Source organism: Lolium rigidum, chromosome 4 (genome assembly GCF_022539505.1).
Source record: "Lolium rigidum isolate FL_2022 chromosome 4, APGP_CSIRO_Lrig_0.1, whole genome shotgun sequence".
Lineage (NCBI taxonomy): Eukaryota > Viridiplantae > Streptophyta > Magnoliopsida > Poales > Poaceae > Lolium > Lolium rigidum.
The window spans coordinates 162,879,037-162,889,899 of NC_061511.1; the positions used below are offsets into that span (position 1 = coordinate 162,879,037).

A 10,863-nucleotide genomic window follows, 5' to 3' on the forward strand; every position below is an offset into this window, starting at 1 on the left:
GTAAAAATATCGTCTTTACAATAGCCATGGTGTTACTGTCTTAGAATTGGAAAGATAATTTATTCGGTGAATATTAAATACTAAATATATCCAGTACAAAAAATATATGATATTTAAGGGGGGGATTAACATGGACACGTTCACTGTATCTAGCCAACATCTTTGCATACAAAAACGTTTGTTTTATTCGAAGAATAGCGAATAAAAAGTATCTACATAATATGGTAAGTATTTATAAAAATATGATAACAAATGGGAAAATTAACTAGGAAAAATCTAGTGTATCTTGGGACTACCTTTGCATACGGAGTACTAGAAAACAAATGTACAAAAAGGCTAATTAAGGCGGAATCAAGTAAGATTTTGATAATAAATTCCATTAATATTCACATTTATAAGACGTTTTGGCAAGACTACGTCTAATAAAAGGAACAAAGTTTGTACAAAATATCAACCGTCATCATAGTATCTTGTGGATGTGTAACACGAAATCAAAGATATGCAATGAGATCTTCAGTTACTATAGCGAAAAATGGTAGACCTTGCTATTTGGGCCACGTTCCAACCACACATTAGTATTTAGATGTGGGGTTTATCGCCACAAAGACCAAAGGCATTGGGTCACAAACACCGGCGGAGCTGCAACATTGGAAACTGCTATTTTGCGAAGAAAAAATTATCTAGGGACGTTATGTGTACTCCCATAGCTGGCCGCAAATCCGCCACTACTCGCAAACTCAGATTTTACGAACATCTCCAAAATGGTAAAGTAGATTTGGAGGCTCGGAAATAAGCCTTTGTCTTTGACTAGCTAAGTCAATTACCCCTTCGATCGGTGGGCGTAGTCAAACAGAAGAGAGTAGTCTCCCAAAATTTGTGTCTTCCTTCACGGCTTCGTCCCATGCAGGTTTTCAAGGGACGGGGCTTTGAAGACCTTCTCTCTTGAATGGTCATGCATGAGGTTGCACAGATAGGAAACCTAGAAGCAATGCAATAAAAGGAACTTCGCAATGGTGAGAGAGAGACACATACACAGAGTGAGAAGCAAGTTCTGGATCCCTTTGTTTTGTTGTACAACCTAGCGAAGACCAGAGAATACAAGCGCCACGCAGCGGAAGATGATTCTGGAAAAAAGAAAACTCGTCAAACATGCGCAAGCTTATTGACATGTACTTATAGCGATGGTGTGTGTTGTTGCTCTCTTTTATAATGCATAAGGAAGAGTAAACCAACGCCATGTTGGTAACTCTCTTCATCCCGGGGGACGGTGCAAAACTTTTGCTACAAGGGCTCTTTCTCTTTAGGAGTCTGGGATTTGGTGCTTGCCTCATTAGACCTCTGAGTGCCTTCTACAACAAGAATTTGATGGGTGGTGGCTCGAGCACATCGTTGTTTTCATGAAGGAAAAGTAAAGGTCGAGGAATGCAATAGGAGGGTTTTCAAAAACGTGGTGCTTCCCTTACATGATGTGCAGGGCCGGCCCTATGTTTTCCGGGGCTCTTGGGTAAAGTCGACAAAAGGACCTCTTAAGGCTAATATATATGCGCAAAACGGAAAATACATCGATACACATCAATGCCAAGACACCCGATACATGAAAAAAAAAATCAGCAGCGCAAAAAGATGTCAATTTTTTTTGATTTTCTGGAATCAAGGATGATCATGAATTGTACTCTTATAATGAAGATTCGTCGTGGAATGATTTTCCTTGTTTCTTGGGTGTCTGGGCAAGGCGATCGGCAAGCAGAGGCGATCGGCGAGAGGTAGAGACAAGGTAGACACACGAACAGTTCTAGGCTTGAGTCAATTAATCGTCTCTATTCCTTTTTTTTCCATGAGAATAGATCGCAGCGTGTAGTTGTTTAAAACTAGTGTACGCTGATGGCTTTTTGAATCCTTCTGTGTGCTAACTTTATGTTATGCCACGCGAACACTCCTAGAGCCAGCGCACACTATTCGTGTTTTGGGGCGTCAGCGTTGGTCCTCACCATACGTGGAAATCGCTTTCCGTGTGCCACGGGGTCCTTGAAAAGCCCGATATGTACTAGTGCACTAGAGAATCTAAAACCCTGCTAAACCACATGTATTTCTACCTCGCTAAGTGGACATGCAAAGAGTAATGATCAAACGCTCAGTTTCGACGAACTGTCTCCTTTCCTTGCTTTGTGAAAGTGAGAGTATCTTTTTTTTTCGAGAACCCGCAGGAGATCTGCGCATCATTTCATTAAACTTAGAAGAAATAGCACCCGTAAGAGTATCTTTGGTCAGGATGTTTTTGCACCACACCAATTACATAAATCTTTCGACTTCACAGGAATCCTTATCTTTGAGAGAAACTACTGAGAAGTACCCTTTGAGGCCCAACTTCCATGTTAGCCTGCCAGTCTTTTTTTGTTAGCACACAACTACTTCACACAACACATGTTCTAAGTTAATCCCCACTGATGTTCTTTTCAGTCAGAGGCAGCCCCAGGTCCCCAGCCTTCAGTCACTTGCGACCAAAAGCCCCCAACTGAAACTGATAAAATCTGGGAAACTACTACAGTACCTCCTATCCGCCCCTCCTCCCAAAGTCAAGCACCGGAGTAGATAAACTAAGGCTGACATATTTGTTATTTAAATTAAAGAACTTTGTAAAATTTATTTCCACCGCTCTCTCTTTGTTTTCTCCTCCTGCGATTTAAGTTTCATCTCAAAAAAAAAGTTTCATCTCTCCCCCCGTATTCCTTCTCCAATCTGGCGTGATACTTGATCCAGCGGTCTTCGCTCCAGAGTTTGGTAAGCAAGAAGGGACAGTAAAAACATTGTTCCACCTTGAGTAAATGGGTGATGCATACCACCAATCGCATGAACCAGAAATAACAAAGAACTAGGATGTTGCTAGAAAAATAATACTACATCCGTTCCCAAAAAAAAGGTTCTCAACTTTTTGTAGATACGGATGTATTTATAGCTAAAACATATCTATATACCTTCGTCTCTAGACAAAGTTGAAGAAGCTTTTTTAGGAACGAAGGGCGTACTTCCTCCATCCGGACCGGAAATAAGTGACTTGAATTTTCATAGATTCACATGTATCTACACACTAAAACTTATGTAGGTACTTACGAATCTAGACAAATCCGAGTCACTTACTTCCTGATGGAAGGAGTAGATGTGTAGCATCATGCAATCTGAAGTCACCTGTTAACACTGACCTGACACATACAATTATGTTTGGCTCAGCATTTCTTCTAATTATGTAAATATCCTAAGTGAACTCCTTGTACGCCCCAAAACGGACAAAGCTGAAACTTACCTAAGCTAATATAATAAACTCTAACAGCACAACTGACAATGGTTCTTTAGTTTAAAATAAAATTACCTAGGAGAAGGACAAAACGTACTCAATTTATATATTTCCTGCTCTTCACTAGAAGCAATATGCACCTCAAAACATGATGAAAAAGTAAGCCGCCAGTAGCTAATAACGGAAGATCAAATCAAGTTGTTGGAAGAGATCCCAAATGAGACAAATTGGCTAAGAATTATTGGGTTTCAGCATACATGCTCATACAGTTCTTGTCAAATTCCAACTGTGAAAAACATCACCATTGTAGCTACGTAAATATGATAGTACAGAATACAGGTTACAAATACAGCATTGGAAGAGCAACTGTAATATCTGGTACTGCTAACTGAACCACAAAATATTTTATGGCATGAGTACAACAACAACCCAAAGAAACAATTGATATGATATGATATAAAAACAATTGGTAGTCTAATAACAAAGGAAAAAAGAAAGGCCAAGTTGCATCCAGCATTTCTACTAATTATGTAAATATCCTAAGTGAACTCCTCGTAGTAATCCCCAAAAAAGATAAAGCTTAAATTTACCTAGCTAATAAACTCTAACACTACAGCTGGCAATGGTTCTTTAGATCAAAATAATGCTACTTAGGCAAAAGACAAAGACATACTCAGTTTATTCATTTTTTTAACTGCAAAGAACTCTTCACTAGAAGCAATACACACTTCAAACCATGATGAATAAAACTAGTATAAATAAGCCCAGTGAACTCCTTCTACTCCCCAAAACGTACAAAGCTTAATTTTACTGAGCTAATAAACTATAACAGCACAACTAAGAATGGTTCTTCAGATTAAAATAACATTACCTATGAAAGAGAGAAAACGTACTCAAATTATTTGTTTTCTGCTACAAAGAACTCTCCACTATAAGCAATATGCACCTCAAAACATGATGTTAAGAGCGAGCCATCTCGCTAGCTAAGAACGGATGATAAAATCAAGTTGTTGGAGAAGAGGTTCTAATCAGGGCAATGTGGTTAAGAATTTTTGGGTTTAATAAGCTTACATGCTCATACAGATGTTGTCAATTTCCAACACTATATCACCATGAAAACGTCACAATTGTAGCTATGTAAATATGATAGTACAGAATACAGGTGACACCTAGAGCATTGGAAGAGCAACTGTAATATCTTGTACTGCACACCGAGCAACAATATATAGACAATAATAGTGTATATTTGTATGTGGCATGAGTTCATGAACCAGCCGAAGAAACAAATGGTATGATTTGATATAAAAACAAATTTCTAAAACAAATTGCTAGTCTAAAAACAAAAGGACAAGGAAAGGCTTCCAGAAGTACTACATGTCTGTTACTGATACTTTTCAATGTTGAGGCGTGCTACTGCCTGCAGCGAAAAAACTTGAGAACGGGTGGATAGTGGAGGTAGTACATTCGGCAAAAGGATTGCGGTCAAAGATTTTCTTAAACTGCATTGTCTCGAGATGAACCATGAAGGCGCCTCTGTTTGTCGACACGAATATCACATTGTCGTCCCCAGCAACCCCCATGACCGTCTGGAGATTCGTCCACTCCCCAGGCCTCAGTGGAAGAAGCTTGCCCAGCTCAATCGCTTGCGCCGGCATCCATTCAGCGGCGCCATCAAAACCGGTGGTCCTCAGCCATAGTTGAGCCACGTAGTTGTCCGACACGGTGATGAAGCCAACCCCGCCACCCAGCGTGCTCAGGTACAGGCCGTGGTGGCCATCAATGGCGTCCTCTGGAAGCTCCACCGCAGCTGGGATCTGCGTGTCCAGATCAAGCTCGAGCATGCCGGTCCCAGAGCCAAAGATAAGCCAGTGGAGCGAGTTCCCGACAAGGATGCTTCGGCTGCCGATGCATGACATGGTGTGGTGCTGCACCTTGGTTGACATGGTGCTGCCCCAGGAGCCGGTCTCGGACGAGTAGACGCAGGACCGGGCGACGTGCTTCTGGGCGCTCACCAGGACCACCTTGAAGGGGGTCGAGTGGCAGGCGCCGTGCACGTGGCCGTCGTCGCCGCCGGCGGCGGCGACGCAGAGCACGTCCGCCTGCACGTGGGCGTTGCCCCAGTCGTGGTTTAGGTGCGGCGGCGGGCCGGCTATGAAGCGCTGCTCGCCCGTGACGGGGTCCCAGACCAGGACCTGGCGGCAGCCCCTGCCGAGGTGGTCCCCGCCGGTGAGGACGACGAGGCCGTGGCGGCAGCCGCGGAAGGACCAGGTGCCGGTGTTGCTCTTGCAGCCGCCGTCGATGCCGTCTAGCCGCAGGGAGAAGCGGCGGGTCGGGATCTGGTCCGGCGGGTCGAGGACGGACCGGAAGGAGAGCTCGCCGCGGTAGAAGTCGAGGAAGACGCCGATGATGGGGGCCTCCCGGTGGTGGGCGCAGAAGCGGCGGAGGAATTGCGGGTCGGTGGCGACTTGGCGCCAGCGCTTGCAGACGAGGGAGGCGCGGAGGAGAGAGGAAGGGCGCGCGGGGAGGCGGAGGAGTAGCTCGGGGAGGAGGTTCTCGTCCTCCGTCGGGGAGGCCGTGTCCGGCGGCGGCGACGCGGAGCGGCGGCGGCTGCGAGGGTCCATGCCGTCGCCCCCCTCTATCAGGTGAGTTTTATGTCGATGCGGCGTGTCAGATCTGATTTTCCTAATCTGATCGATAGGGTAGGGCCTCGTCGGGAGTCTCTATTTATTTTGGTTGTACGAGTACGAACACAATGTGGCACGTATACGTACACGAATAGAACTTGAAACGCACGATTAAATCATCGGCCACAAGACTTGGTACTGGACTCGTGCTAAATGCCTGGATACAAATACAAATTGTGATTGTTCAGGTCAGGACATGGATATAGCAAGCACACGAGCCATTGTATCTCCATTAACCTTTTTTTTTTTTTTTTCATTACGACGAGATCCAGTCGCATAAGGGAACAAGAGAATTTGAATTGAGTCGAGCCGAGGCGAGGAAAAGCAAGAAACAAAGTGGAAACTAGATTGAACATACTAGCAGTCATCCACTCATCCTGAATCTCTCGGCAGCACAAATAAAAACACGCAGAGGCAATGCAGCTAAAATTACTCCCTCCAACACATGAAACATGTCGGTATCTAGATACATCTAAATTTAAATAAATTTAAAACATCTTGCCTGGGACAGATGGAGTATTTGATGTGTGTCACAACAATGTATGAAGAAATGGCAACTCTTGAACTCGCATAACATCATCCGCAGGCATCACTTTTTTGGTCATATATTGCTGAATAACATGGGATGCACGCGTCCAAGTTTGCCAGTGATAGGATTATAGAAAGAAAAATCAAGTTTACCCATGACATGTTAAGACGAAAGGCTTTTTACAGCACCCTAATCATACTAACAGAAAAAACGGAGACAGGAACTGTACGCTACATCTTCCAGCATCACATTCACATATGTTGCACTTTTACACGTATAAGAGAAAACACATAGAAAGATCCCGTAAACCGATATCAACAAGTCCCAGATTAGCTTCCATCACGCCCTTCAGAGAAGCTACGTTGACCAAAATCCACAGGATCAGTATTCTAAGGGGTTGTGCCACCGACTCCAACTTCAACTTGTCCCATTCCGTCACGAAGTTCACCAACTCCTGCGTGAAGAACGAAATGGTTTAGGGGAGAACGGTAGTGTAACAAATATGTTTGTTTTCAGTAGCCATTTTATTACTGATATTCCATACAGACCACAGACTAGCTGCAAGACCGGTTGGCAGTTTGATAAAACCATTGACAGGGACTATCAAGATTAATTCGGACTATGCTTTGTCGGTTGAAGAAGGTGTAGTTGGAAGTGGAGGAGCAGCCCAAGACAGTGCGTCTTTCTTAGGAGCATGGTGCAGGGTGTATCCAGGTCTGTCGGATCCTCTAACCATCGAAGCTCTAGTCCAGCGAGATGCTTGTCTTCCGCGGTGGACAGGAACTACAGTAGGGTAGTCTTTTAGGTGGACTGAGCTGATTTGGTGCGTATCTGGAAGGAGTGGCGTAAAGATCGCTCGATTATTTTGCCAATCCTAGATGATATTCGTGAGCTAGGTTTTTGCTTTAAAGCTTTTAGTATTAGTTTAGTTCGCCCCACAGCTGTTCATCCAGCTCACAATTGCGCAATATTTGCTTGCAATAATGTGTCGGCTAATGTTTGGTTGAGGACAAGTCCTCAGTTTTTAGAACACAACATCTTGGCTGATTTGTAACTCTGTCTTTGAACTAATAAAGCTCACGAGTTCTCCAAAAGGAAAAAAAAAAGTAGCTGCAAACCTAAAGTTCATTGTCTAGGACTCCTATGATCCTATCCCTCACACTCAGACCAAAAGAATAAAGCCGTAGTACAGTCAAAAAGAAGATGTTAGCCACCAAACACAATGATAAATGGGTAATTTATCTTGCACAACAATTTATTCTTCCAAAGAACAATTTTCATATATTTCTCAAAATGATATTTCCAATCTAATGTATCTTGCACATTTTATTGCCAAAAGCCCAAAACCAGTTCTTTAACAAGGGTAGGGTTTTTTCTAGGGCTTCCAGCTAGCTAGTGCATTTGTTTGTATTAGCTCAGGCTAAGGTCATTGTCTCCCAGGGTTTTTTCTGGAGTCTGAAACCTCGGGCTAAGGTCATTGTCTCTCAAGTGGCCATTGCTTGTTGATAGCAAGCTTGAGATTTTAGACTTCAAAAGACACTGCCACCCCGAATCAGAACTGTTTGAAGAATGCCCTCACATGAAGTTTAGTGTTCAGCCATCTTGTTACTGTGCGTTTGTTTGCACCAAGTTAGATAGCTCTTACTTCAATTCTGTATTCGGGCCAACAGAGCCTTTCCTATGATGTTTTTGTTCCACTGATTGCTGCTAGGAGCAGGGTTAGTGGAGGGTGCATAACTGTTTATGCATGGACTACAACTGATAGAGCTAGAGCATGGACCTAAATTACACAAATTTTCAGATGTTTATGGCTGCCATTTGAGTAGCACAAGCCTCCATTTGCAGTTTGAGACTTTTGACTCACAATGTAGTCATTATATTAACTTGTTCAGTTACTACAACATCCAGTACTTTTTTTACCAATAGACAATATTAGTAGTTCAATTTCCAACTGTTGTGTATCTCATGCATGCCAAAATGATGTGTACTATACCCACACAAATATGAACTTACATAATACAGGTTGCAAATAGCAGCAATAGACAAGTGAGTTCACAATGATTTAAAATGTTGTGTTATTGTTCTTGCAAATAATATCGAATGCAACAGCAGCGAAAGAAACATTGTTACAATGGAATTTATATTGCTAGCCAACACTCGGGAAACGAAACCATAAGTAAGGAATATAAAAAACGAGGTGTAAATTAATGTATGTTATTACCTGCAGCACAGAAACTTGTGAATGGATACGGAAAAACGGAGGATCGCCGATGCTCAGGGAAAGGGTGGCTTTTGAAGATCTTGTCAAACTGCAACGACTCGAGATGGAACATGAAAAGGCCATAGCATGTTGACACGAATACCATATTATCCTCACCAGCACCCATTACTTTCTCGATATGTTCCCCTGGTTCCAGGGGGAGAAGCTTGTCCAGTTCGATTGTTTGTCCTGGCATCCACCGAGCGACACCGTCAAAATCAATCTTACTCTGCCACAGCTGAACTCTGTATAGATTGGACACAAAGATGAAACTAAGTGCACCACCCAGGGTACTCAGGTAGAGGCCAAGGTGGTCGTCATGGGCATCCGGTGGCACCTCGATCATGGCTAGGCTCTGGCTATCCAAATTAAGCTCTAGGATGGCAACCTCAAGACCAAAAAGTAACCAGTAGAGAGAATTCCTAACCAGGATGCTTCGACTGCCAACAATAGAGATAGGTTGATGGTGAGCTGATGTCCAGATTAGATTGTCGCCCCATGAGATGAGATCGCCCCATGAGTTGGTCTCTGATGAGTAGACGCAGGCTCGGGCGACTTGGTTGTTGCCGCACACCAACACCACCTTGAAGGGGCTCGAATGGCAGGCACCGTGCACGTGGCCCTTGTCGGCGGCGACACAGAGCACATCCGCTTGGACGTGGTACTTGCTCCAGTCGTGATCCAACTGCGGTGGACTGCCTATGAAGCGGCGATCGCCTGTGACGGGGTCCCATACCAAAACCTGGCTGCAGCCCTTGCCGGCACGATCCCTGCTGGTGAAGACGACGCGGCCGTGGCGGCAGCTGCGGAAGGACCAGATGCCGCCGCCATCGATGCCATCGAGGCGGGCCGAGAAGCGCTCGGGCGGGATGAGGTCAGGTGGATCCAGAATCGACCTGAACGGGGATTCTTTGAGTTCGGGGTTGAACTTGAAGAACACGCCGACGATGGGCGGTTCCCGGTGGTAGTCGCAGAATCTGCGGAGGAATTGGGGATCGGCGACGATGCGGCGCCAGCGCTTGCAGACGAATGAGACGCGGGGGAGAGAGGAAGGTCGCGGGGGCAGGCGCAGGAGTATCTCTATGAGGAGGTCGTCGTCGTCCATCGGCGACGCCGGCGGCGGGTTCATGTCGTCGTTCCCCTCGCACGCCGATACCGTGGTTTTCTTTTACGGCGTATGGTAATTTCGGTGGATATGGTTATTCTTTATGATTTTGAAAAAAGAGGACTCTAGCTTACACATGAAACTGTTTGTTTCTATGAGTCTGTATTGTAATTGGTGTGGGATTTGTGTTGAGCTTGTCTCTGAAGGGGCTGGAGCACGGATGTCTGATGTGTTTTTGTCATGTGTGTTGTGTTTAGTTTTGTTTGAATGAAAATTATAACGAGAAATAGGTTTAGATTTTAGTCTCTTGTCAGCCTATTATCCAGGGAACTACGGATGGCAATGGCCATCAAAACAAATTAAAATAAATTGTCACGTGTTGTTGGGGGTCGCGTTGAGCGTCCCAGGGATCAAACATCAATATTGAGATGACGTGGATGGAGCCTCCTGATCCGCAAAGCAGTGGCTCTCGTCCCCAACTCTCCTAATCTTCCCGTGTTGGCATCCGCTCTTCTCTTCTCTGCCACACCTCTCGCTGTGAAAGCCACACGGCCATTGCTGCAAAAACAAAATCTCCGGCAAGGTCCTCTCACGAGGCTCTCTTGGAAACACCTCGTCCCAAACAGCTCGCGGCACCTCCACCCTCCATGGCAACATCATATCCCACCAAAATTGATGAGTTTGTGAAGTCAAAGGAAACAATTAGGCTCAAGACATTGGAAGCAAAGATGATGGAATTCCTCATTTCTATCTTATGCAAAAGAAGAGAACCGAATCCAAGGCAAAGGCGAGAATAATAAAAGGATTTCTTCCTTTTCCGAGGGATTGACGCCCATTTATTTATGTGCCCTCATACACAATTCTGCAATAGCTATTTCTCATTAAAAGCATTTCACTACTAATACTAATATAGGTGTAGAAAAAAGCCAAAAGCTTTAGAGAAAAGAAGTTCCATGACGAGTCCCAAGAAGACGATAGTTGATCATGAACGAGAAG

At 44.4% G+C, this 10,863-nt stretch overlaps 2 protein-coding genes across 2 annotated transcripts; both read right to left on the bottom strand.

Annotated features, from left to right (window-relative positions):
- Positions 1–4,568: 4,568 nt before the first annotated feature.
- On the bottom strand, positions 4,569–5,910 carry LOC124649609. Its single transcript, XM_047189208.1, has one exon. The coding sequence runs from the start codon at positions 5,908–5,910 to the stop codon at positions 4,684–4,686; it is 1,227 nt and encodes a 408-aa protein (XP_047045164.1). The 3' UTR covers positions 4,569–4,683.
- A 703-nt stretch (positions 5,911–6,613) lies between these two features.
- On the bottom strand, positions 6,614–9,891 carry LOC124647730. Its single transcript, XM_047187617.1, has 2 exons — positions 8,724–9,891; positions 6,614–6,956 (listed from the first exon to the last, which is right to left on the bottom strand). Exons 1-2 carry the CDS (start codon positions 9,889–9,891, stop codon positions 6,892–6,894), a joined length of 1,233 nt encoding a protein of 410 aa, XP_047043573.1. The 3' UTR covers positions 6,614–6,891.
- Positions 9,892–10,863: the final 972 nt, after the last annotated feature.